Source organism: Drosophila virilis, chromosome 3 (assembly GCF_030788295.1).
Source record: "Drosophila virilis strain 15010-1051.87 chromosome 3, Dvir_AGI_RSII-ME, whole genome shotgun sequence".
Taxonomy (NCBI): domain Eukaryota; kingdom Metazoa; phylum Arthropoda; class Insecta; order Diptera; family Drosophilidae; genus Drosophila; species Drosophila virilis.
Genome location: NC_091545.1, coordinates 25,178,174 through 25,202,202, shown reverse-complemented (window position 1 = coordinate 25,202,202; position 24,029 = coordinate 25,178,174). Strand labels below are relative to the sequence as shown.

The following is a 24,029-nucleotide window of genomic DNA, read 5'->3' as shown; positions in this document are numbered from 1 at the left end:
AGTAAATTATAGACAATTGTTTTTCAAATAAATCTGTGCAAAAATATATATATATATTCCTAAGCTTAGCTTTGTAACAGCAACACCTGATCAATAACACGTGTTATCAATGCATCCAATTCATTATCCGGCACTTGTTTCCAGAGTTCCTGCAGTGTCTTATAGGCCATCTGTGCAGGACTGCCGACTGTGTTTGCAAGGTGTGTGCGCAGTGTCATAAAGATGACCACGTCCGGTGCAATGGGACTGTAAGTGTCGCAAATGGTATGCAGAGCGCGTGCTGAATTTGGTGGTATCTGCAAATGATCATAGCAGAAGATTAGAAAGCAATTGCTGCGAAAGGCAGGAAGGATCTACTCACATCATTGAGATTTACAATGAGAAAAACGTTGCCTTCTCTGAGTTTCTTTTTGTACTGTTCAATGGGATAGCCATAGTCATCGCCATTCTGGGTTTCGAAATCCTTCAGGCTCATTTCTATGGGTCGCTGTCCATCTGCGTATTAAGTAGGGAAAACTGTGTACAAGGTATTCGGATTAAGCTTGCAGCGGAACTTACCAAAACATTTCGATGTTTCCCTGGCAATATCGTTGATCAATTTCTGAATTGGATATTCGCTGCTCTGATTCGAATGCAGAAATAGGTAGACATTGGGAGATTTGATTTTCTTGTTTAGCAGCAATTCAATATTAATGCTCAGCGCTTTCCACACATCCTCTGACTGCAGCGGCGGACGTTGACGCAGTTCCTCAAACGCACAGCGTTTCACTTGAGGCTCCGATTTGAGCAATCGCGAACATGCAAATAATGGCAATATTATAATAATAGCATATGGTATTAATTTGAACTGGGACTTTGACGGCTGAACGTTTGCAGATTTAGCAAGCGGCAGCTGGCTCTCGGCCCTCGGAGGAGCTGTAACGGATCGATTGGGTGTTGTTGCTGACAAGGGGCGACGTGGCTGCAGTGAATCGTCCTCGTCTGTATCCGTTGTCGGCAATTCTTCTTGATCCGGCGTCTCATCTGATTCAAGAACTTCGTTCTCATCGTCACTTGAGTTATTTTCCTCCTCACGATAGTAGACGCTGCGTGTACCTTGGATATCGCTTTGACTCAATAAATTTGCTGTAGGAGAGCCGGAGCCACTGAGATTACGATGTGCATGTATTGAAGCTCGGCTCGTCATTTCAATATCCGTACACCTGTTTGTTTGTAATTAATAAATCGTCAATAGGCTTACGATGCCCGCGACGGTACTTGCTGGCTTGTCGTAGACAAAAAAAAAACAACAACATATGCCCACTGGAAACTTAACATTATGTTAAACTCCGATAGCAGTGGGCACTCTTGATTTTAACTGCCGTTGCATATTTCACACTTCAACGCATATTTTAATCGATTGAACGAGAAGTTCTTTTTAAATATGGTTACATTACAGTAAAACGGTACTTTGGAGGGTAATTTTGCGTTAAATAACTGAATAAGTGAATTAACAATCGATAACAGAGCTATAACAGTTGCTCAACGTAACATTAAATGTTTGTGCATCGGCAATGCAAGTCTAATTGGATATATGCATTTTTATACTGAAATGAAAACTTTCTTCTATGTAGCGTCACTATTAAGATCGATACTTATATCGATATCTGAAACTATACACCCTACAAAAAATGTTAAAAAAAAAAACAGTTGTAAGCTTAAATAAATTCGTAGTTTTATATTTATCATTTTGGTTTCGTTAGGTGGGAAAGAATAGTCTTTCCAAGACTATTTGCTGTATTTATTAATGTCTTAACAACCGAGACCACAGAGTTGATCGAATAAATATATACATTATTTACATACACATAAAAGAAGTTTAATTTAAATTAGCCTAAGCATACAAATATTCCGGAACTTCACTCGGTTACCGATGGCACAGTGTTTAACGTTAAACGTCTTAACCGGCCCAGCACAAAGATCTCGTCAATCGCTCTTTTGGCATAGAATTTTTGATCTTCGGTAAGCTTGCGGTATTCTAAAGACCAGGTCTGTGCGTATATTGCCGACTCCTCCGCGCCGCTAACATCGTGCGACACAAAAACTTCAGAGAGACGTGAATTTGAGTTTGGAATGGTCGTAGTACCAACATTAAGTGGATCATCATCGCTTTTGGCTTGCTGGACAGAAACCCCCGTATTAACGCCAGCATCACATGGCTCAGCTCCAGCGCCAGCACCTCGGAGAGCAATAAATGCGGCGACGTCTGTGGAGGTGGGTTTCTTATCTAGCTCGTCAATCATTGTTTGCGCACCAGAGCTCTCTTCGTTGTCAACTTTAAGTTCGGCCTCAGCCTCCAATAAAATGTCTTCCACTGACATTTCTGCCTCATCATCTTTGAACCATTCCTTTGAGATATTTGCGTCTGCATAGCCATTGCAGTAGGCCTGCTTTTTTAAGTATTGCAAATGGCACTTGTGACGGCGCAAATTTGTTGTGGATTTATGGGTAAACGACATTAGATTTTTGCATCCTATACAGTACAAGACGTGTTCCAATATTTTGCCGTCTTCTTTCTCAATCTTTCGATACACGCGCCAAACAGTGCTGCGTGTGCTTTTATCATTTGTAGCAAGCTTGTAGATGCCATTCTCAATTTTATCACGTATATCTTCGTGCTTGGCAGCCATGAGTGTAGAAATACCCTTGTTTGTTATTTGGATGAATTTGTTGTGATTGTTTTTACTAATGGCTTGTCTATATAGAGATGGTAAAAATCGAATGCAATTTGCATGCCACTATCGATTGTTACTGTCGATAACGTTACTGTTATTTATATATATACTAACATTGCTGTTAAGTTTATAAACTAATTAAAATAAAATTGAACAAAACAAAAAAAAAACATTTTCTGCAAAACGCAAAACGACGGAACAGGAAGAGTCACTCTTAATTTGTATATTCTATTACAGAGAAAATATCGGCAAATGTGATGTTTAACTTGAACAATGTGGCAACGCTTTCAAAACGCACATTGCGCCGGCATATTTTTGTTTTTATTTTATTAATTTAATAAATTCGACTGAAATTAAATATTCTCAATGGCTGTTTCGTGCTTTGACTTTTTGGGCTTTCAAGTAAGTCGCAGCGTATAATTATTAGTCGCACAATATTACCCAGACTCAATTCTGCCATTGTTAATAGGAGGCTCTAAGAAAGATGCGCGATGTCGACGATAAAATAATCTACGCTCTTAATGCTCTTCCTACGGAATCGTTTAAGGGACAAGTGAACAGTGAGAGTACTTGCCGCGATTTGTACGCCAAGCTGCAGCAGTCACATCTCGCACGGGTAAAAGAAAACATGTTGAATTTCTCTCAACTCCAATACATTTGGACTTTTTGATCCGGGCAGCAAACCAACATACGCAATTGCATAACCTTGTCGGCGACCACATTGAAGAAGCTACGCGAGCAAAGAGAAGCGCAACCCAATGATGTGGACACCGATAGCCAATTTAAGGCAGAGCAGCGGAAGGTACGTGCCAAAAGTTGTGTATTTGTTTATTGTTAAATTAAACATCCTGGTTTGTTGCTAGCTGAGAGTATTGCAGGCGGAACTTAATGTGGAAGATATCATCAAGGAACGTACATACAAAGCATTTAATGAACGCTGTAGAACCTATTTTCATGCTGGCCAATGAATTTGTAGGCTAACGGAGCTGATAACAGCGTGCAATGAAGGCAGTGCAGTAAATTGCTTAGTTGTAAGTGAAATTATTAGTAATATAAACAGACAGGTACTGCCTAGCAATATGTTACTAACTAACCGTGCTGTTTACAAGCATTTGGAACTTTATTTTGCCAATAAATACATAAAACAATAACGTATCATTTCACTTCCCGCAATCCAAGTTCTTGTCATTCACCGTTTGGTAGGCTGTAAATCTTATGCATATCCCTTATCGGTAATCCTTTTGCCTGCGCCAAGGCGCCTAGCACAGTTTGGGTGGCATCTTTGAGATTGTTATATTCGTGTAAAAGTTTCATATGCTTTTGTTTTTGCTGTTGCAAAGCAGCTTCACTGATTATTTGCTCATTGGAATTTTCTCGCACTTTGGATTCATTCATTGTTGGCGCTTTTTTTATTGTAATTCCTTAACTCTTGATATCGATATCGATATCGGAATTTACCAAGTTGCACAATCAGCTGTAGAGTGCAGTGAAATTAGTCTGGCAACCTTAACGTCCAACTAAAAACGTGTGGCGTATCGTGACTAAAATTTGCATTTGTGTTTTGTACTATAAATAGACGCTTAAAATTGGCAGATACACAGGTAAAGTGATAACAAATTGTGCTATAACTGGAACTAAAAGTTAAAAGTCTTGAACCCCAAGTAGTAAAAAGCAAAAAGAGCAATAGTATGCAGCATTTGCTGACGCTGACCTAAGCCCATCACACATACACATACACGCCCCTACACTTGTATGCATGTCTGTATGTATTTACCATTAGAATGTGAAAGTGTTTGTCTCTGTGCAAATATAAAAGTACACATAAAGTGAATTTACGATATTAAGAATTAGCATGCATTAGCGCCGTTTCATTGCAATAATTCAAATGCAAGCTCAATTCCCAACAGGGAAGTGCGTAAGCTGATAACCCTTAGTGAATGTACCAAAAGGTTATTGCAAAATAAAGTGCAAGAGTGGTCGACTTTGCTATGCTCTATAAAATATAACCAAAAGCTTAAAAGATCCCAAAACTAGGAAATCAATTTTCAACAATTTTGTGTTGAGTCATAATCATATTTTTTATATCTAATGTCTAAAATTAATATTCATTATAGTTAATAATTAATTGTATCAAAGCACGCGTAATACAGCTGATTCCTACAACTATGTGTATGTGTGTGCGTAAGTTTTTCAATACAAATTCACCTCATCAATGTAGGCACTGATTAGGACATGTTTGAGATTGTGTGCGCGCACTCTGAACTCAACAGAACTAAAACAAAAATTGTCAACTGTTAAGCATAAAAATTAAAAATAAAAATACATATTTTTTTCTGTCTTTTGCAGCACTCTTAATATCAACAGACATAAAATGTCCGCAACACACAAACAGCGCTATAAAAATGCCGCTCTGAGCTCAACAGAGATGCGGCGCAGACGCGAGGAGGTTGGCATACAATTGCGTAAAACTAAACGTGAACAACAGCTGTCGAAGCGTCGCAATGTTGTCCTGGACCCAACACCGGCCACCTCGCCGGGTGCCGGCATCGATAGCAGCAGCAGTGGCGAGTTGCATCTGCAAAGCGGCGATATGCACATGGCGGACAGCAGCAGCCATGGCATGGTTATGGGCGGGGGAGGAATGCAATCACATGGGGCTGGTCAGCCCGAGGGTTTTGTGCCGCAATCGATTATCAATGCAGAGATGATTCAGATGCTATACAGCGATAAGGAAAGCGATCAACTGGAGGCAACGCAAAAGTTTCGCAAGCTGCTGTCCCGCGATCCTAATCCACCAATCGAGGAGGTTATACAGAAGAACATTGTACCTCAATTTGTGACATTCTTGCGCAATAACACAAATGCAACGCTACAGTTTGAGGCTGCCTGGACACTGACAAACATTGCGTCGGGTACCTCGCACCAAACTAAGATTGTCATCGAGGCCGGGGCAGTGCCCATTTTCATAGAGTTGCTGTCCAGCCCCCATGACGATGTGCAGGAGCAGGCCGTGTGGGCCTTAGGAAACATAGCTGGCGATTCACCCACGTGCCGCGATCATTTGCTTAGCTCTGGCATTCTGTTGCCGCTATTGCAGTAAGTAATGCAATGAAGATCAGCCCTACGTTTAACGTAATTCTTTTTTGCAGCGTGCTGAGCACTTCCGACCGAATTACCATGATACGCAATGCAGTTTGGACCCTATCAAATTTATGCCGCGGCAAAAATCCGCCAGCCGATTTCTCCAAAATAGTACACGGACTGCCCATATTAGCGCGCCTTTTGGATTACACTGACGTGGATGTGCTCTGCGATACATGCTGGGCCATTAGTTATCTATCGGATGGTCCCAACGACAAAATTCAGGCCGTCATTGATGCGGGCGTCTGTCAGCGGCTTGTCGAGCTGCTACTGTATGTTGTGCTGATAATTAATAGTTATATGCAAATAATGTGATAACTTGTTACATATTTGTAGGCATCCTCAGCAGAATGTGAGCACGGCGGCACTTCGCGCTGTGGGCAACATTGTCACCGGCGATGATCAGCAGACCCAAGTGATATTGAGCTATAATGCCTTGCCGTGCATCAGCCTTTTGCTATGCTCACCGGCCGAAACTATTAAGAAGGAATCTTGTTGGACCATATCAAATATTGCGGCTGGGAATCGCGAGCAAATTCAGGCAATTATCAATGCCAATATATTTCCACAGCTAATGACCATAATGCAAACGGCCGACTTTAAAACACGTAAAGAAGCCGCCTGGGCCATAACAAATGCAACTAGCAGTGGCACTTCGGAGCAGATACATTATTTGGTTCAGGTTGGCTGCGTACCGCCCATGTGCGATTTTCTTACCGTAGTCGATTCGGACATTGTCCAGGTAGCCTTGAACGCCCTTGAGAATATTCTGAAAGCAGGCGAAAAGTATCAAGTGCGCCCCAATCCTTATGCAATGACCATTGAAAAGTGCGGCGGTAAGATGAACGGAAAATTGTGTTAATCAGAATAATATTTAATTTTGAATGTTCAACAGGTCTCGACAAAATAGAATACCTCCAGGCACATGAGAATCGCGATATTTATCATAAATCATTCTACATCATTGAACAATACTTCGGCAACGAGGAGGAGGATACGCGTGTTGCGCCCGTTGCTGGCACCCAGCAGTACGAGTTTAATCCGCACAATTTGCCCGACAGCGGATTCAATTTCTAGCATGACAACAGCAAACACAGAAAATATAACCATAAACAAATGGTAATCTCTGGACGCATTCAGAGTCTAGTATCGGAATGTGTCTAGAGCCGGGTACAACGACAGGCACTGACAACACCGCAGTGTGCAGTCATTAGCATTTAAGTCAGACGGCTCCCCGACATTTGTTTAACGTTTTTTTTTTTTAACGTTGTTTCTCTTTTGTTACATACTCTTTATCATTATTATTATTATTTGCGGAAGCGTTCCGAAAATTCGATGTGTGCATATGGTCCAGGACCACAACTCCTGCATTTTAATCCAAATACGTTACAGCCACAGATGTATGCAAGTTGCAAAATATACATATGTGTGTATGTATGTATGTGAATACAAGATCGATTTTTAGCTAGCTACATTAATAAATCCCCCCTATATTTTATGTACATGCGATGCTTTCCTTATGACTGTAAATATTTTCATTATGCATATAAGTACACATATACACATACATATATATCTCCATACTTAGTTCGAAGCCGGCTTTGGTGTTGTTATTTATACATATTTACGTATGTATACCTGCATCTACATTAAAATTATAACGAATAACTTGAAAAGTTTTGATTTTGTTAAAAAAAAAAAAAAAAAATGCATACCATAATAATCGCTTAAGTTAAAAATATAACATTTTTATTTAATATAAATTGTCACTCAATAAAGAACAAGAATCAGACCAGGACGAATAAAAAATCTTGGTTGTACTATATTTTGCTATGCACATTGATTCTTAGCAGTTGGTATAAAAATTTAACTTCTGCATTGTATGAAATCGGCGATCGTCGTTCTAACTCGCTATATACTAACAAAATGTGTAAAACATACTATATTAGGAAATAAATAAAATAAAATCATTTACAAGCATGTGCCGGATGTTTTAATTTCAAATGATTTTAAAGAAATTATGTATTTTTTATAGGAACATATTTTATAGTATGGAATACTATAAACTATAAAATATCGACTGACCTTTATATCGATATCGATTGTACATGTAGACTGCAAGTGCGATAACACTTTAATTGTGTTCTGGCTGGCGGATGAATCAGTTTATTATTTGATATTCAATATGTCGCTTGGTGTTAATAAAAGCTACAAAATAATCAGCAGATGGATGCACAAAACTCTAACAGATTGGCAAATTGCACTCAAAGCAAATGGCGCTGATGTTTTGATCTATGAAGAATACGTTGATTTCACAACCGATGTTAATCATTTTGAGTTATTTATTTTAATGTTGAGTAAACATTGCCCCAACTTGACGCACGTTCGTTTATTGTTTTCTGGCGAAAATAGCGATTGTTTTGACGGTGGTTTTGTGAGATCTCTTTTACAATTGCCAAACCTAATCTGTTTAAGTCTCTTTGATACTCCCGCCAACGAAAGTAAGTTTTTAACCGATCATATTTAACATTATTCAATTGGCATGCTGGTTTTTTTTTCTGTTATCAGCCTGTTAAAGTTACAGTTAGCTGACTAAAAAAAACGGCATTTCACAATTCCCATGAAGCTAATAAAAATGTTCTCTTTTATTAATTTGTTGTAGTTTTTGCTCTTAAAACGGACTTTAATCAATTGACGACTTTAAAATTAGTTGGATTCGATGAAAATGTCACTGTTGGCGATTTGTCTAACATATTTGCTTTAATGAAGAATTTACAAAATGTGATCTACGAGTACAAATCCTTTAGAGATAATCAAATTGTTGCCGCTTTGTCTAATGTATCACAATTAAAATCCTTAACCTTGTACTATGCGCCGGAAAGCGAATGTAAGAGAGAGAGAGAGAGTAATATTATGTAAGGGTACGAATAATTAGACTATATATTTTAACACTTTCAGTGAAGCAGTTGAGGAATTGCAACCAACTGGAAATACTTCAACTCTACAATATTGATGTTACACTGGGTCCAGATGATTTCATAGAAATATTCAAAGCAAAGCGGAACTTACATACTTTATCGTTGTGCTTTATAGATAAGAAACTGTGCAAACAGTTAAACCAACTGGATGCGTATTGTCCAAAGCTAACTTATCTGACGATTAATCAGCTATGGAAAAACCTTGGTGATATTGTAAATCTAAAGTATCTAAGATTTGAATCGAGCTTACCAATCTTTGAAACAAGAGAATTGCTCGACAGTTTATCTCAAAGATATGCTGATCGACTTGAAATTTTGGATATCAGCATGGCTTCAGGTCATACGCATACGTTGGAAATTACCAAGCTGAAATCCCTGAAGGCGTTTTTGTGTTCCTCCTGGCCCAGCAATATGTATCCATGTCTTGCCCAACTAGAACATCTTCGGTTTTTCTCTATGGAAACGTATTCAGATAATGTTGACGACAGCGATGCACTAATAAAAATGATACTTAATTGTACAAATCTGGCATATCTGCGCTTGCCATATAAGGCGGAACTTTTCGAAGAACCTATAAGAAATTTATCGTATTGTCTGGGCAGAAATAGCATCCGGCCGGAGTCCCCATTTGTGTTGTCCGTGTGCGGCAGGAGCGCAGTGGCCGATATAGAAGAAAAGGTAAAAGACTCTGTGAAATGGCTGTGACATTTGTATAATTATGTAATTATTTCAGCTAACGTTGCATACTCAAAGTAACTTGCTGCAATTGGATTGGAATGGAAATGTTTTCGCCTCCAAACTCAAGGACCTAATCGCTTCTTTATGTCCTTCGGCAGCGTGCGCTGACGATGGAAGGATATTTAAAAATCCAGTCAAAGCTGTTGGTGATCCTTTTGCTGCAGAGGATAGTTGGTTATCAAATATGAATTATAAATTGGCTCTTGCAGCATGCACTAAAAGATTTAATCTCGAACACGACTTGGAGCTTGTTAATAGATGCCGAGATTTTGCCATCAGTAAAGCTGAATATGAATTAACCAACATGCAATTTGCATTTAATTTTAAGTATGACGCAATAGATGAGCAAAATGTGTATCCAGAGTAACGTAGCTAAAACTCGAATTGCATTTAAATTATTGAATTACGAGAAATCGAAGAAACTGCACTATTGCAGACAAAAAGTGTTGTAAGCTCAGCAAATAAATCTAACAACGAATTATGTTCTTGGCAACACTAACAGTTAAACACATTTAAAATGGCTGATCGATACGCTGTGGTGGCAGGTCGATATATGACTTATCGATAGGAGACAATCCAGCGGCTACTTCGATTGGGCAATGTCTTTGAATCAAACTGTGTTATTTGGTAAAAATAACGGAGAAAAATATTCAACGATTGTTTTTTAAATCCAGTTTTTACAAATCTTATTAAGAATATAATTCAATTTAAATTATGCATATAATGTATTGATGTCATTTTCCAGCTGGACGAATTCAGCTGCGCTTCACGAAACGCACTTTGTACGGTTTGGGCGTTAGTGTGATGCCCGGTTGCAGGATCAGCGATGGCGTTTCAACCTCTGGCAGGACAATGCTAAAGTGCTGCACGATCCGCACAAGAAACGAAAAGATACAGGCGCGCGCCAACGCATCGCCAAGACAGCGGCGCCGTCCCAGACCGAATGGCATAAAGTACTCGTCCTTGCAGCACTTGCCGGCTGCATCGATGAAACGCTCCGGCCGAAATTCGTGTGGCTCGTTCCAATGCTGCTCGTCCAAGTGCACTGACCGCAAGCTAATCAGTATTGTGGCATTCTTGGGTATATCAAAGCCGCCCAGTTTGGTGGGCCAGAGCGCGCGACGCGGGCCCGTTATGGGAGTTATGTGAAAGAAGCGTTGCACCTCCATGATGAACGCATCCATGTAGTGGAAGGATTCACGCCGACTGAGATGAGGAAATGCATCCGTCTCTGCGCCAACAGTGTGCACATTGGCGGACACCTCGGCATGCAGCTGGGCCTGCACATCCTTGCGCATGGCCAGCACCATTAAGGCCAAGTTGATTGTATTGCTGGTCGTCTGCGAGCCCGCAATAAAGAAGTCCAGTATTGTCATCACCAGCTGTGTCTCGTTAAAGCTATTGGTGTCCTGTCGCTGACTGTGCATCTCCTGCAGATAGGCGAAGATGAGATCGTTATCGGGCAGCTGCTCTCCACGCGCCTGGCACTCTTCAAGGCGACGCCTGTGCTCGCCAATGGTTTCCATGAAGAAGCCGTGGAGCTCTGCATTCAGCTGGCGGATAAGATTGTAGCCCGTGCGATCGGGTGCCACATGACGCAGCCATGGAAACTGAGCCAACAGTCCACCGCATATATCGAATAACTTGGATCGTTGATTCATCAGCTCCAGCAGGCGACGCAGTGTACCATCTTCATTGCTGGTTATTCTCTCGCCCGCAATCAGGCACCAGAGCACATTGAGCACGCTCTGGGCCAACCAATTGACGGGCTCTATGGGCGCTGCTTCTGTGCGACTAAGTTGCTGCAGCAGCTCCTCCGCCTCGTGCTCGATTTGCTGCTCCATTTGGCTGCGGCCATAGCCCACATGACGCATTTGTTTCATGGCAAAGTTACGATGCTCGTACCACAGTTGTCCATCCGTGCACGTAATGCCCTTGCGTGTGCCCATGGTGCGCAGTCGCAAGAAGAAGTTATCCGGCCGGCCCTCAAACACCTCCTGCAGCTGCACCTCACGCACCAGTTCATGGCCCAGCGCCACCACCACATACTCCTGGCCCAGCTTCAAGCCCAGCAGCTGGCTCTGATAGCGCTTCGCCCACTGCTCAAATAATATGTGCTGACCGCCAACGGCACGCGCCTCTCTGCGGAACTGTAGCGTGTTACCCAGCCAAGGCAAGAAGCGAGGACCTAAAAGCAAAGTAAGGCTCTTAATTAATAACTAATTCTTAAAATTAATATGCCTTTTGTCTTATTTACAGCCTTGTGCTCTCCTAGAGATAAAGATGGCAACTATACTTATATTTAGAGGCTTGCGTTATGTTTTATACAGAAAATAGAGGCCCTTAAGCAATAGTTTAACAAAAGATTATTTATTTAATCTAATCGCTCAAACTATTTGGCACTAACGAAAGTTTGGCAATCTGGTTTAATAGCAAAATCGACAACCAAATCTCAATCTTTATGGTGTGGCTCATAACGTATCAAACATGGAACTATTAATATATATTTAATTTGTCGTTTTTAAAATATATAAGTATATATTAATTTAGTATAATTACTGCACCCACTTAATATACATGTAAATAATCAATCCAAATATAATTAAGTCTCGTTTAAGTATTATTGCATAAGATTTAGGCTTGGAAAATGCATATGTAAATCAGTTTGATGTCAAGACACCTGCTCAAAATGTTGGGTTGAGGTGTCAATCATCTGGTTGTGTGATAATTTTATCAATGAAACCCATTTGAAATGCCAGACGCGTGTCGCCGTCGTCGTCGTCGCCATAGCTGGTCGCCGTGGGCTGTCCATTTCCAGTTGGTCAATGCGAATGCTCTGGACTAGCTGGACAGGGAGCAGGTGAGGCAGGTCGAGTGTAACCATGCCACTGACAAATGGATTTGTATGACAGATATGCATAAACAAATTTGAAGCCAGGTAATTAGAGCTGCATATACAATCGAGTGATAGGCAATCCCATAGAAAGCCAAGTTCTACACAAGATTAAAAGCTTGCCTTGCATGTGCTCTAAGCTCGAGTACTTCTTTTATGGCACTTAATCAGCTAAATTTATTGAATGAATGAACTTCCGTTTGAAATATAGAAATTTGATATCCATAGAATTTTTGCGAATTTTTCGAGCGTTTTCCGTTTAACTCACCTGGCGGAAAATTGCGTGGACGTCTGATTGAGTTCAATAAGGAATATATCATAAATCCAATTAGAACCGTAACCAGAAACATGATGACACTCATCTTGGCAATATCTGTAAACTAATTGCAGGCACTTGGAAAAATATACGATCGACACAATTATCACGCGTCCGCACACCTCGCACGCTCGATGCCAACTAAAACCAAAACCAATTGGATATGCGCACGCGAGCCGAGAGAGCGTCGAGAGAGCGGCGTGCAAAAGCCACAGAGCGACGCACACACACACACTCACGCTCACACTCATAAACTGGCGCCGGCTGCGTGTGAATGTGGGCCCATTGATCGTGCAAAGTGCTGATAAAGAACTATTAGATAACTACAGTTATTCAATATAAGCACTCTCTTATATAAAGAGAGCCTGTGAATTAGGTGCTCTTAGCAATTACTTAAAGCGGCTGTTCAAAGTCTACAAAATGTATCAATTGAAATTAAAGTTCTCTTTATAATGTATGCGGAATGTGGAATTTAGAAATATCAATTAATATATAGGAGCTTCTGATCAACAACAACTTTAGATACTTAATTTTAATACAAATTTAAAAATTTATATTGTGGAAATTGATGTAAATATCGTATTAACCAATTCAATACAAAAATTGCATATTTATTGTTTAAATCCTGAAGCCTGAATTAAATTAGAAACCTCTTCAGAACGAAGGATATTTTGGAATCGATTTCATTAAAAAGGTTTTCTTTGCCTGACTATTTTCTAGAGGAATACAGAGTTCTTGGCAATAATGTAGTCAATGTCATTTGTCCAGGGATTCTTGAAGGCGCGCCATTCGCTCTGGAGCTGCACGTAGCCATTGTCCTTGCAGCGAAAGCGATAAATCTGCGTGGTGACATTCTCGTGCAGTTGCATAACCATTTTATGGGATTCGACCAGAGCGGTAATGTCCTCGTTGTGGAAATACTCGTAGAAGCTGGTGCCCAGTATTTCTTGGGGCAGATAGCCAATCACCAGCGTGGCACTAAAACCCAAATATATGTGTTGAAAATGTGAATATATTGCAATTGCTAGGACGTACCGTTGATCAATAAATAGGAACTTGCCCTCCGCAGAGTGGCGCGATATGAAGAGCACATGCCGGATATTCGGATTGTGGACCAGCGTGGTTGGCATGCTTGTCTTGAGCACATTGGTTGGAATGCGTCCGATGGCCACAAGGCAGGCGAGATTCGTTGTTTGATCATCACTGTCGCCATCCTGCTCCTCGTCCTTGATCGGCATCCACGATTTTAGATAGCCAGTGCACTGGATTATCTGATATTTGTGGTCCATGCTCAGTTTCGATTTGCGTTTTGAGGAGCTGCGTGAACTGGAAGATGTGTCCGACTCCTCCTTAATTTGATCGTTTGCGGCACGCAGTTTCATGCGACAGAAAAAGGAACGACGCCCGCCCGGACAAAGGCGGCACAAGCTCTGCGGCACATCCGTCTTCACGGGCAACATGGCTGCGTGAAAGTGATTAGAATAATGGTCAATCAGTTTTTTTTTTTGGGTATATTCACTTTTGGCATCAATAAGTCGCTCCCTGGGACACTGTTCCAGTGAGGACAGCTGCTCCTTGACCTTGCTTATGTCCTTGGGATGCAGCACATCGAACCAGCTCTGGCCCAGCAGATCACCCGGCGTGCAATTCAAGACACTCGTTACAGATTCCGACACATACAGAATGCGTCCGCGATCACAACCGACAACGAATAGAAATCCCTCCGAGGCTTGCAATATAATCATCTTAAGCTCCTGCTCGGACAGAAAGCTTGGCCTATAACTGGCCCCGTTATAGGGATGTAGGCCGCCGCGTATACCCCGCAAATGCTGCACAGCCATACGTAAAACTGTCAGTTTGTCCAACTTGCGCTGCATCGCATAGCACATGGGTATCATTGAGGACAGTTCGTTAATGTAGGTGTTCATCTTATCGCGACGCCTTTTCTCAATCTCACTGTGATTTTGCCTACAACCAAAAAAACTGCTATGTTAATATATATTGTTTTATATAGATAGTTTATACTTTACTTCCGATTTTCATCTGTGCGCATCGATTTTTCCTCATCAAATGGCTCATCTTCCAGCTCATTCCGGTTTTCACTGTAGAATGAAATTCATTTTTGATATTGTAAATACCTGTCGAAACCAGCAATAAATCAAAAGAAAAATCCACCCCATAAAGCCGAAAATAATGAGGCAACTGTTGCTCCGTTTGCTTACATCCCCCGTTCCAAGAACACACATACACTTACTGAATTTGAATGCGCGTGTGCGTGAGTGCATGTGTGTGACAGACAGGGAATCACACACACACACGCGCGCACACATACACACACTTATAAATACGTAGGAAATGTATAATTTGCAATGCGCAAGCATTAGAACTTACATATCTTGCATTGTTTTGCCTGCAAAAACCTCACAAACGCTTTGGCCTTAATTTACGGCAATGTTGTTTGGATATTATTGTTATTATTGTTGTTTACAAACAGTTGTAAGAACCATCAGCAGAACCCAAACGCAGCACGAACACGACAATTGAGAAGTATCTGCAGTTTGCCAAATGCAAGCTTTTGCTCCGTCTTAAGCTTTTCTGTCTGTCTGGCAACGCGCAAAGTCGTTGCATTGAAAGCTCGTTGCATTTGCAATACAAAGCTCACAATTTATGAATTTTTAATTTTATTTGTTACAAATATTTACTTTATAAATATAATTCTAAAAAATAAACAACAAAGTACGTTTTTTTTTATATATGATACATTTTGTCCAAACATATCGTTATAACCTGCATATAGCGATCCCAAAGACAACGCGTCTCTTGGTCCCTGTAGAACAAATGTTTAAGTTTGACAAAAACTCATATTAAAGAAGTACGTCTCACCTGGATATTTCCAAATCCAGAACGCTCTGTGTTATTGAAGACAGAAATTTGTTAACCTGCTCGCGATTCCAGCCGTTTTGACGCCAAGGATCTACCAGCCTCTCGCAAAGATCCACAAATAGATCTCGCAGCTCACGATTTCGATGCAGATTACACGCAATGGTGATAAGCGCACGCCAGTAAGAACGGAAATTGCCATCCAATTCGTGAAAGACTCGCTCCAGAAGCACAGGCTTTAGCCGCAAGCAGACAAGACTGCAAACCACACAAATCAGTTGGCAAAAAGATAATATTAAATATAAATATTAAGAGCACATACTGTTTAATTTCCTTTTCCTTGTCCAGCAAACAGCGTAGTTCACGTAAATCCAGCAGAAATTCCTTGTCCATTTCCGTGTCATAGTACTCGGGTCCGGTGTGCTAATAAGATATCAAACTTATTAGGCTTTCATTATTTTGAACACAATAGCAATACCTGATAAGTGTAGGTCCAGTAGATCATGATGGCGTGTGAGCAAGTGAGCAAATCGCTAAAGCTCAAATATTGCAATTTCTTTTTGGACGTTTCAAAGCGTAAGCAGGCCAGAAATACTATGCAGGCATATTTTCTGAAATAAACGTTGGGAGTGGAATAAATGCTTGACAAATCGAATAGGTGTTTACTTGGCCAGTTCGTTCGATATGAAGAAATGCTGCATAATATTGTTGGTCAAGGTGCCGGGCAGCTCCTCAACGGCCCGGAAAATGCGTTTTACATTGTCAAATTGACGTCTGCTCGAAGAGAAATAGATGCATTATATTATTGAATCCATCCATGCAATCGCATATTACGTACCGACAGGACTTAAGCTTAACGCACGTTTTTTCGCCCACCTCGTCCAGATCCTTGCGATAGCGTGAACTCAGCTTCTTTCCCAAGATTTCGCGTGCCACAACATCATCGATCGAATAGTATTTCTCAATGATTAGGTCTCGCGTATGATGCTCCAGTTGGAAACAGGATTGTTCCATCAGTTTTGTGGGCGCATGCAAATAAGTTTCAATCAGTGAATAGGTCCGATAATGGTCCAGAACATCGGATGCAATCAAGTCGATTGGCGCACCCATTGAATGACCAAATCCTTTCTGCTTCAAATAGCAGACCGCTTCGCTGGCTTTGGAAAGAAGGTTTCAAAAAACACTTTTAACAAAAATAAAAGCATTAATGAACGACATACAAGAAAATCCTTCGATCCATAGTTGATAAATCTCTGGATCCACAAGTGTGTAGTTGCTTATAAAAACGTCAACATCCGCCTACGAAAAACAATGTCAACTAAATTGATATCCATTTATTTAGTTTATAACATCAAATTTACCATTTTTGTTATTATTATCAGAGTCTAATCGAACTGCTTTCAACTAGTTCGATAGACCGACGGACTGAACCGAATGAGCGAACAAGGGATTAGTTCGATATTTTATACCGCTTCTGTCGCTATTTGATACAACATATATTTTTTCAGATCCTAAAGCAACATATGCACAAATTAAACATTGTTCTAATTTTAACATCTATGAATTAAAAATTCTCAATATATGAACTCTTCTTTATTTTAGGATATGGTATATTTTTAATATTTTTACCCAGTATTCGAATTGGATCACAATTCGTCGTAAAGGAACTAGTATTTTTTAGTGACACTGGTAGCTGCAAGGTCGCAGTCAATCCAAACTATTCGATTGATAGATGATACAATGCGCATGCCCAGTTAGTCGATTTTAAATAAATCAAAAATTATTTGATTGACAACCGGCGTATACTATTTGCATGTATAATAATTTTTTAATTTCACTACATATAATGAGAAATAGGTATTGTTTATATATTTGATCGATAGACTAAATAAATGCGCTAATCGAATATGAATCGAATGCGGTAAAAATAATATATCGATTATATCGATACATCGTTGTGTTTCTTATATCGCTGCGGATATCAACTTTTAAGAAATGTAAAAATGTAAATTGCAACATATAAAATAACTGTAAATAGCCAAAGGCAACGTGCACAACACAAGTTCAGTGTGAATGGTGTGCGCGCAAATCAATTGTAAACGCAACAATAACCAAAACAGCAACAACAACAACAGGAACAACAGCAACAGTAACGACAACAGACGTCGTAGTCGTAGCCCAATTGCAATTGCAACAATTCGATGAACAACTTCACATTCATATCCAACAAACAGAAAAAGGAAACCAATAGAAGCAGAAGAAGAAGAAGTGAATTTGTTTTGTCGTGTTGTTGTGGTGCAGAATGGAACAGGATTCCTCAACTGAACTGCATTTGAGCAGAATACGTGAAGTGAAAGATTTGGCCGCATTAAACGACGACGTGCGCGATGTTGTGAAAGAAGAGGTCACATTAGAGAATCACCATCATCATCAGGTAAATCAACACACAAAAACTTACTCTGACTGGCGTTGGCGGCAAGGGTGGTTCGTTGGTTCGTTCGCCAGTTGGTTCCTTCGTCTGTTCGTTCATTCGTTTTCGTTGGATGCCCGCGCAGCCAACGCGCAGTTGTAGAACGCGCTGCCTACTTGTGTATGTGTATGTGTACGCGCGTGTATGTGTGTGTGTTTGAGTGGGGATGTGCAAGTGTATGTATGTGTGACTCTCTATAGAACAAGTGGTGTGTGAACGAAAGGGGGGCGGCGGCGTGGTGCTGTTGGCCTGGTGAAAGGGGGAGGCGGAGGCGGCGCAACAAAAATGCGCGCGGTGCTTGCGCCCTACACAGCCCACAGTGACAGTTAGAGTCTCAGAGCCAGAACCAGAGCCAGAGCAAGAGCCCGCCACCACCATCACCACCACCACCACCATCACAGCCAACTCCAAGAACGTCAGAATTTGTGTGTGGCGCAAATTGTTGTGTATACCGATTTTCATTTTTCCATGCTGTGTTGTTTACTTACACAAACGAAATTTTCTTTGATTTCTTCCATGTAAAATTAATAATAAAATACAAACGAAAATTTAAATATAAAATAAATTACAACTAACAATTGTCGTAAATGTTCGTGTGACGGAAAATCAAACAAACAAACAAACGACAACGGAACGCAACGGAACGCTGTAACTCTGTGACTCTGTAATGTGCGCTATGGTAATGCAGTTGGATACGAAAGTTCGCATGGTCACATCCTCCTCAAACGACAACAGCGGCAGCGGCGGTGTCGGCGGCGGCGGCGGCGGCGGTGCAAATGGCGGTGGCGGCGTTGTATCAGTGCCCGTATCACTGCCCATCGGCTCAATGATAACTGGCACAGCCTTTAATGTGATTACGCCCGATCAGCTGCCGCACTTTAAGCCGATGCTGTGCGTCGACAACAATGGCTACCTGTCCAGCAGCACGGTCAGCATGGGCAGCGACCTCAAAACGATTGTCATACAGCAGCAGCAGCAGCAACAGCAACAGCAGCAGACACAGACGAGCGTCAATAGCGGCGCCGGGAACACAAACACCACCGCCACAAACACCATTGGACTGAATCACGATGGCTCTGGTAGCAATAATAGCCATGACAGCATCGGGACACTCGAGCATGCTGCTGGCGGCGGCGGTGGTGGCGGCAACACAACTGGCTCCACTGGCTGGGCGGAAACAACATCCAGTACACAGCACATGGAGGTCTTCCAGATACGCTGTAAAACCACCTCCGCCGAACTGTATCGCAGCAAACTGGGCTCCGGTGGCCGAGGGCGTTGTGTCAAATATAAAGACAAATGGCATACGCCCAGCGAATTTGAGCACGTGTGCGGTCGCGGCTCCAGCAAGGATTGGAAACGATCTATCAAATATGGTGGCAAATCGCTGCAGTCCCTCATCGATGAGGGCACGCTTACGCCGCACGCAACCAACTGCAGTTGCACAGTCTGCTGTGACGACGAAGCAGGTGAGTCAGGTGAGAGATGCATACTATCAAACAAAACAGAAAACAAACCCACTCGGTTATTTCCAACAAACATAGTCCAAAACAAACATCAAATGCCATCAGCAGATATCTTGTATTGAACAATTTCTAAGCTTTGTTATTCTAAAATTCTTCATTTTAACCAAAACATAGGTCATTAACTTTCTGATGTGTTTGGCAAGAACATGGGTTTCAAATCAGAATCATCTAAGGAACTTTTAACTAGTTTCGAACAAGAATTGAGGCGATTCATTATTCTTATTATTGAATAACTATAACTCATATGTGGGACTTGGCAAATACCCATAGGCATTAAGAAATAAGTAAATTTCAAATAAAATTCGTTCTGTATTCTATATGTTTTTAACGTGGAATTTGCAGAAATTAGAGTTTGTTTCAACTCCGACTAAGCAGCCAATTCTATAACATTTCTTAGAAATTTTAGGTCCAACCCAATTTCGATACAGAAATTGAATCCTTAATATATTTAAATAGATGCAAATCTAAGAATTGACTCCTGATCATATTAACAAAATTAATTTTTGGGGACGGTTTTCTTATCTGTGGCAGCACACGGCAAACAATTCTATTAATACCGGCAAAACTTGTCTTACAGCTTCCGGTCCTGTGCGTCTATTCACGCCGTATAAGCGACGAAAGCGAAATCAAACCGATCTCGATGTGGAACCTGGGCCCAAACGCAAACGCAATACACATAGCAACAATAATAATAACAACAATAATAGCAACACTAACAACAACAACACAAGCGGTAGCAGCATCAACAATAACAACAACAATAACGTGGACCCAACGCAAGCAACCGCGACAAGTGTTGTCGACGATAATAACATGTTTTTAGCCGAAGACAACATTACGTCCAAGGATGAACCATGGGCGGCGCTCAATGACAGTTTAGACACCTCCACCGAGCTGGTTGACCAAACGCAAATGGGCAATCCGTACGAGCGCGAAACGTTTGTGGTTAACATCAACGATACGGGCTCCATTGCCGTGCTGGATAGCAGTCAATCGATGAAGAACATCGAGCACGTTTACTGCACCATGGTGAAGGCAACCAACGATTTTAAACGCCTGCTCAACGACATGAAGCAGAACTACGAGCGACGCATCGAGGTTCTGCAAAAGGAACGCGATGCGGCGGTATCCGCGATGCGTGTCCAGGTCCATACAGACATCGATGATCCCAATATATCGGGCTCATTACACGGCAACGAGATCATATCGGCAAAGAAGGTAAGAGCACATATTGGATATCATATTAAATATGACAAAAACTAAATTTGTTCTCATTGGAATTATTTGCAGTGCGCCAACTGCAATCGGGAGGCGTTGGCCGAGTGCTCGCTGTGTCGAAAGACGCCGTATTGTTCGGAATTTTGCCAGCGCAAGGATTGGAATGCTCATCAGGTGGAGTGCGCAAGGAATCCACAAACGACAACGCAACAGGTCATGTTATTGATCGATGATCAGTCCTAAGCAACGTAACGAATTGTACATACAAATTTTACTACTAATTAAATATATGATTATGCAAGGCCCCTCCCCCATCCCCATTATCCCAATCAGATAAACCAATTCCCTGTTCCAACCAGGTACACATGTGTCGCATGTGTCCAGCTCCTTAGCAAGCCCTCCCATTAGACTTATGTCCTATTATAATGTAATTCTTAAAAGTACATATAACTATATAAATATATATGTATATATATTTATATATACATTTTACTATCGACCGTAGAAAACAAAACAAAAACAAAAAACAAAATAATAATCAGAAGTTTTGTAGCAAGCGTAAATCAAAGCAAGAGTCCAAAACTTGGGCTTCTTGGGCATAGCGTAAATGGAAAAGTATAGCTGCGATTTGATAGAATGCAACAAAATCCGGTAACTTTAACGTGTAATTCAATTTAAATTAAATTTATAAATAGTTGCAAGGCGCATAGCATAACTAACAATGTCCCCCCGCCCAAATCCGAAAGAACTCTCCCCGCCCCTCTCCCATCATACTTTTCTCTGCTTGACAAATTTTTGCATGAAACAAAAGTAAAAGTAAAAACAAACAAAAAAAAAAGATAAAAATAAAAACAAAACCAAAAGCGAAAGCGAAAGATAAGCAGAAATACAATACATATTCGTCTATGTATACATTTTTCATTAGACACTAAGCACATAGTTAAACTTTTAACATTTTACGATTATAATTTTATGGATCTACTGCCCGTCGTTACAAGCATCCAATAAAGATTTCAAAAAAAAAAAACAAAAACAAAAACAAAAAACAAAAAAATAAATAAAAAATTAAATAAAATAAAAATAAATAAAAACGAAAGATGTGAAGAAAACCAAACAAAACACAAACATTTAATTGCAAAAACATTTAATTATTAACAAATTACATAGATGTGTGTAAGTTTCCGTGTCGTTGTGCTACTTTCTTCCGCCTTCCATTGTAAAGATTTTTCCACCCCTCATGCATCCTCTTCCCCCCTCGTAAGAAGCTGTAACCATTTCAAGTAGTACGTAGTCCATATGCAAACACATTCACATATACTTATGTATGTAGTATATATATAATACATATATATATATATATAAATATCTTTAAACTAGCTGTATATTCCGGTTCACACAGTCACAACGGACACACACACACACACACATACACGAGCACAACCAATTGCAATTAAGCAAATTTTTAATAGATATTACAGATCAGTTAGAGTCCGTTGATAATTCGAAATCGAATTGAAATCTTTGTTTTCAGATGTCTGTAACGTTTTTTTTCTAAAAACAAATACAAACACAATTACAAGAACAGAACATGCAGAAAGAGAGTGCAATGGAAGAAAAGAAAAATATATACATACATTTAAATGTACAACGCTTACTTTTTGTCGTATTCTTTGTGCTGATTCTTTGATTTTAGTTTTTGTTTGCGCATAAAATATATAAGGTAAGTATTTCAGAGTATCAAAAATAAAATATTTAGTGGCTCTTACAGGATTTTCATGTTTGCCAATCTTCTTCAAGTATAGCATAGCATACTTTTCGGAACGTTGTGCGTACCTCAGTGCAAAAGTTGAGTGGGCTTAAGTTTACGGTTGAACAATTTTAGCTGTTTTACCGTTTAATCAAATCAATCTTTAACCTAATTTCACTTTAATTACTGATACTCTTTAGGTCGTTCGCATTTCAGTTGACTCTTTTTTTGAAAATGTTCTCGAGTTATTTTCTTGCTTGTAATATTTCACTCTGTCAGCTTACGAAGCAAATTCGGATATCGTTCACAATGCACTCGTATTATGATGAAATTAAAATTACTCTGACTGCGCAGCTTTGACCCTGTGGCATCGCTTTCAATCGTAGATTCTCTGGCATCTCACTTGTCGCACTCTAGTACTCTGGCATCTCTTTCAGCCGATGCACTCTCTGGCATCTCTTTTTCAATTGACTGGCAGCTCTCTTAGCCTTTTGATGTACTCTCTTAAAGCAGATCGAATATGGAGATGATCTATGATTAGCAAAGTGCATAATTATTAACAAGCCCTATGTGAGAAAAATATAAGATTTTTATAAGAGAAAAACTGTAAATATATTATTGTATATGTATTTCATTTTAATGGAATACTTAATTAGTCAAATAATATATATTTACCTCTGCGGAACGGTTTCAATATTTGTTATAAAAATGTCCTCCTCCACCCAAAAATACTTGAAAGTAATTTAGTTGTTAGTCAATATTATGCACATGTTTCATTTATTATTGCATTTTGCTTTACATATTATCAATATGCTTATTATTATAGTCTATTACCAAAAATAATTTCTTAAAACTTTTTTTACTCGTTTCATTTATTTTTAGGTATGCTTTAATTACTTTAAGTTTTGCTCGGGTAGATTTTTCTTTTTTTTTGTATTTCGTTTTTTTTTTCATTAGCTGTAGTATATAATTCGATTTAATTTGCTTGCGTTTTTTACCAGCGATAACTTTTGTTCGAAAACACACAAAACTCCAAAAAACTGTAAGAAATAACTACAAGAATATTCAGGGTTTCAGGAAGATTCTGTGTGTGTGTGTGTGTGTGTGTGGCTGTGTGTGTGTGTGTGGGAGAGGATTGTGTACACTGAACGAAACCGATATTTAAATTGCTGTTCTTGCTGCGGAAGTGGCTAGTTTAGTTACTAATTTGAGTGGTCGGTACATACAATACGTGTGTGTGTGTGTGTGAGTTTCATAATTAATAAATACAAAACATACATATGTAAGTATATTAAATAACGTGCCTAAATATAAAACATTTCACAATTGTCTAAATAATAATATTTTGGATATACATACGTACATACATGTATGAAATTTATCAACAAATTTCGCTGCTGCCCAATGA

General features: G+C 40.0%; 10 protein-coding genes and 1 long non-coding RNA gene across 13 annotated transcripts; 4 read left to right on the top strand and 7 right to left on the bottom strand.

Moving 5' to 3' along the window:
* Positions 1-32: 32 nt before the first annotated feature.
* TORIP (Torsin interacting protein) lies at positions 33-1,531 on the bottom strand. The gene is made up of 3 exons (XM_002048465.4): positions 559-1,531; positions 362-495; positions 33-296 (listed from the first exon to the last, which is right to left on the bottom strand). Exons 1-3 carry the CDS (start codon positions 1,184-1,186, stop codon positions 66-68), a joined length of 993 nt encoding a protein of 330 aa, XP_002048501.1. The 5' UTR covers positions 1,187-1,531; the 3' UTR covers positions 33-65.
* A 227-nt stretch (positions 1,532-1,758) lies between these two features.
* On the bottom strand, positions 1,759-2,750 carry LOC6624483 (uncharacterized). Its single transcript, XM_002048464.4, has one exon. It carries the CDS (start codon positions 2,667-2,669, stop codon positions 1,899-1,901), a length of 771 nt encoding a protein of 256 aa, XP_002048500.1. The 5' UTR covers positions 2,670-2,750; the 3' UTR covers positions 1,759-1,898.
* A 207-nt stretch (positions 2,751-2,957) lies between these two features.
* Positions 2,958-3,865, top strand: Ccdc58 (Coiled-coil domain-containing 58). The gene is made up of 4 exons (XM_002048463.4): positions 2,958-3,116; positions 3,184-3,330; positions 3,394-3,516; positions 3,578-3,865. The coding sequence occupies exons 1-4, from the start codon at positions 3,081-3,083 to the stop codon at positions 3,680-3,682; spliced, it is 411 nt and encodes a 136-aa protein (XP_002048499.1). The 5' UTR covers positions 2,958-3,080; the 3' UTR covers positions 3,683-3,865.
* On the bottom strand, positions 3,816-4,184 carry LOC26531368 (DNA repair protein SWI5 homolog). Its single transcript, XM_015176249.3, has one exon. It carries the CDS (start codon positions 4,107-4,109, stop codon positions 3,900-3,902), a length of 210 nt encoding a protein of 69 aa, XP_015031735.1. The 5' UTR covers positions 4,110-4,184; the 3' UTR covers positions 3,816-3,899.
* Positions 4,185-4,195: 11 nt separating this feature from the next.
* Positions 4,196-7,357, top strand: Kap-alpha1 (karyopherin alpha1). 2 transcript variants are annotated; one of them, XM_015174936.3, is made up of 5 exons: positions 4,196-4,315; positions 5,061-5,810; positions 5,864-6,127; positions 6,192-6,691; positions 6,751-7,357. In XM_015174936.3, the coding sequence occupies exons 2-5, from the start codon at positions 5,086-5,088 to the stop codon at positions 6,930-6,932; spliced, it is 1,671 nt and encodes a 556-aa protein (XP_015030422.1). In that variant the 5' UTR covers positions 4,196-4,315; positions 5,061-5,085; the 3' UTR covers positions 6,933-7,357. The 2 variants fall into 2 exon arrangements, with proteins under 2 accessions (XP_015030422.1, XP_002048498.1); XM_002048462.3 differs by lacking the exon at positions 4,196-4,315 and having other exon boundaries at positions 4,993-5,810.
* Positions 7,358-7,547: 190 nt separating this feature from the next.
* On the bottom strand, positions 7,548-9,714 carry LOC138911073 (uncharacterized). Its single transcript, XR_011416380.1, has 2 exons — positions 9,581-9,714; positions 7,548-9,521 (listed from the first exon to the last, which is right to left on the bottom strand). It is a non-coding gene; the product is annotated as an uncharacterized lncRNA (long non-coding RNA).
* LOC116650424 (uncharacterized) lies at positions 8,041-9,938 on the top strand. Its single transcript, XM_032434076.2, has 4 exons — positions 8,041-8,356; positions 8,518-8,742; positions 8,814-9,511; positions 9,567-9,938. Exons 1-4 carry the CDS (start codon positions 8,041-8,043, stop codon positions 9,936-9,938), a joined length of 1,611 nt encoding a protein of 536 aa, XP_032289967.1.
* A 290-nt stretch (positions 9,939-10,228) lies between these two features.
* On the bottom strand, positions 10,229-12,927 carry Cyp305a1 (Cytochrome P450 305a1). The gene is made up of 2 exons (XM_002048461.4): positions 12,733-12,927; positions 10,229-11,759 (listed from the first exon to the last, which is right to left on the bottom strand). Exons 1-2 carry the CDS (start codon positions 12,824-12,826, stop codon positions 10,327-10,329), a joined length of 1,527 nt encoding a protein of 508 aa, XP_002048497.1. The 5' UTR covers positions 12,827-12,927; the 3' UTR covers positions 10,229-10,326.
* Positions 12,928-13,370: 443 nt separating this feature from the next.
* On the bottom strand, positions 13,371-15,333 carry cyc (basic helix-loop-helix ARNT-like protein cyc). Its single transcript, XM_002048460.4, has 5 exons — positions 15,172-15,333; positions 14,811-14,882; positions 14,300-14,748; positions 13,816-14,242; positions 13,371-13,758 (listed from the first exon to the last, which is right to left on the bottom strand). The coding sequence occupies exons 1-5, from the start codon at positions 15,180-15,182 to the stop codon at positions 13,497-13,499; spliced, it is 1,221 nt and encodes a 406-aa protein (XP_002048496.2). The 5' UTR covers positions 15,183-15,333; the 3' UTR covers positions 13,371-13,496.
* Positions 15,334-15,444: 111 nt separating this feature from the next.
* Fibp (acidic fibroblast growth factor intracellular-binding protein) lies at positions 15,445-18,441 on the bottom strand. The gene is made up of 9 exons (XM_002048459.4): positions 18,119-18,441; positions 17,022-17,171; positions 16,881-16,959; positions 16,499-16,817; positions 16,327-16,434; positions 16,139-16,271; positions 15,983-16,083; positions 15,664-15,918; positions 15,445-15,607 (listed from the first exon to the last, which is right to left on the bottom strand). Exons 2-9 carry the CDS (start codon positions 17,022-17,024, stop codon positions 15,529-15,531), a joined length of 1,077 nt encoding a protein of 358 aa, XP_002048495.2. The 5' UTR covers positions 17,025-17,171; positions 18,119-18,441; the 3' UTR covers positions 15,445-15,528.
* Positions 17,613-21,768, top strand: Deaf1 (deformed epidermal autoregulatory factor 1). Of its 2 annotated transcripts, none has more exons than XM_002048458.4 (4): positions 17,613-18,094; positions 18,819-19,599; positions 20,234-20,874; positions 20,947-21,768. In XM_002048458.4, the coding sequence occupies exons 1-4, from the start codon at positions 17,963-17,965 to the stop codon at positions 21,115-21,117; spliced, it is 1,725 nt and encodes a 574-aa protein (XP_002048494.1). In that variant the 5' UTR covers positions 17,613-17,962; the 3' UTR covers positions 21,118-21,768. The 2 variants fall into 2 exon arrangements, with proteins under 2 accessions (XP_002048494.1, XP_032289965.1); XM_032434074.2 differs by having other exon boundaries at positions 18,819-19,608.
* Positions 21,769-24,029: the final 2,261 nt, after the last annotated feature.

Coding starts and splice junctions, on each gene's coding strand:
- TORIP (XM_002048465.4), bottom strand. CDS start 1,186: ATGACGAGCCGAGCTTCAATACATGCACATCGTAATCTCAGTGGCTCC. Junction 496..558: donor GGAAACATCGAAATGTTTTG/GTAAGTTCCGCT, acceptor CTTAATACGCAG/ATGGACAGCGACCCATAGAA. Junction 297..361: donor TCATTGTAAATCTCAATGAT/GTGAGTAGATCC, acceptor GATCATTTGCAG/ATACCACCAAATTCAGCACG.
- LOC6624483 (XM_002048464.4), bottom strand. CDS start 2,669: ATGGCTGCCAAGCACGAAGATATACGTGATAAAATTGAGAATGGCATC.
- Ccdc58 (XM_002048463.4), top strand. CDS start 3,081: ATGGCTGTTTCGTGCTTTGACTTTTTGGGCTTTCAA. Junction 3,117..3,183: donor TTGACTTTTTGGGCTTTCAA/GTAAGTCGCAGC, acceptor CATTGTTAATAG/GAGGCTCTAAGAAAGATGCG. Junction 3,517..3,577: donor TTAAGGCAGAGCAGCGGAAG/GTACGTGCCAAA, acceptor GTTTGTTGCTAG/CTGAGAGTATTGCAGGCGGA.
- LOC26531368 (XM_015176249.3), bottom strand. CDS start 4,109: ATGAATGAATCCAAAGTGCGAGAAAATTCCAATGAGCAAATAATCAGT.
- Kap-alpha1 (XM_015174936.3), top strand. CDS start 5,086: ATGTCCGCAACACACAAACAGCGCTATAAAAATGCCGCTCTGAGCTCA. Junction 5,811..5,863: donor ATTCTGTTGCCGCTATTGCA/GTAAGTAATGCA, acceptor TCTTTTTTGCAG/CGTGCTGAGCACTTCCGACC. Junction 6,128..6,191: donor CGGCTTGTCGAGCTGCTACT/GTATGTTGTGCT, acceptor ACATATTTGTAG/GCATCCTCAGCAGAATGTGA.
- LOC116650424 (XM_032434076.2), top strand. CDS start 8,041: ATGTCGCTTGGTGTTAATAAAAGCTACAAAATAATCAGCAGATGGATG. Junction 8,357..8,517: donor TGATACTCCCGCCAACGAAA/GTAAGTTTTTAA, acceptor AATTTGTTGTAG/TTTTTGCTCTTAAAACGGAC. Junction 9,512..9,566: donor TGGCCGATATAGAAGAAAAG/GTAAAAGACTCT, acceptor TAATTATTTCAG/CTAACGTTGCATACTCAAAG.
- Cyp305a1 (XM_002048461.4), bottom strand. CDS start 12,826: ATGAGTGTCATCATGTTTCTGGTTACGGTTCTAATTGGATTTATGATA. Junction 11,760..12,732: donor TCCACGCAATTTTCCGCCAG/GTGAGTTAAACG, acceptor CTTTGCTTTTAG/GTCCTCGCTTCTTGCCTTGG.
- cyc (XM_002048460.4), bottom strand. Junction 14,749..14,810: donor CGCACAGATGAAAATCGGAA/GTAAAGTATAAA, acceptor TTTTGGTTGTAG/GCAAAATCACAGTGAGATTG. Junction 14,243..14,299: donor GCGACTTATTGATGCCAAAA/GTGAATATACCC, acceptor ACTTTCACGCAG/CCATGTTGCCCGTGAAGACG.
- Fibp (XM_002048459.4), bottom strand. Junction 15,919..15,982: donor AAGGAAAAGGAAATTAAACA/GTATGTGCTCTT, acceptor TGTGGTTTGCAG/TCTTGTCTGCTTGCGGCTAA. Junction 15,608..15,663: donor CTGGATTTGGAAATATCCAG/GTGAGACGTACT, acceptor TTTGTTCTACAG/GGACCAAGAGACGCGTTGTC.
- Deaf1 (XM_032434074.2), top strand. CDS start 17,963: ATGGAACAGGATTCCTCAACTGAACTGCATTTGAGCAGAATACGTGAA. Junction 18,095..18,818: donor AGAATCACCATCATCATCAG/GTAAATCAACAC, acceptor ATGGTAATGCAG/TTGGATACGAAAGTTCGCAT. Junction 19,609..20,233: donor CGACGAAGCAGGTGAGTCAG/GTGAGAGATGCA, acceptor CTTGTCTTACAG/CTTCCGGTCCTGTGCGTCTA.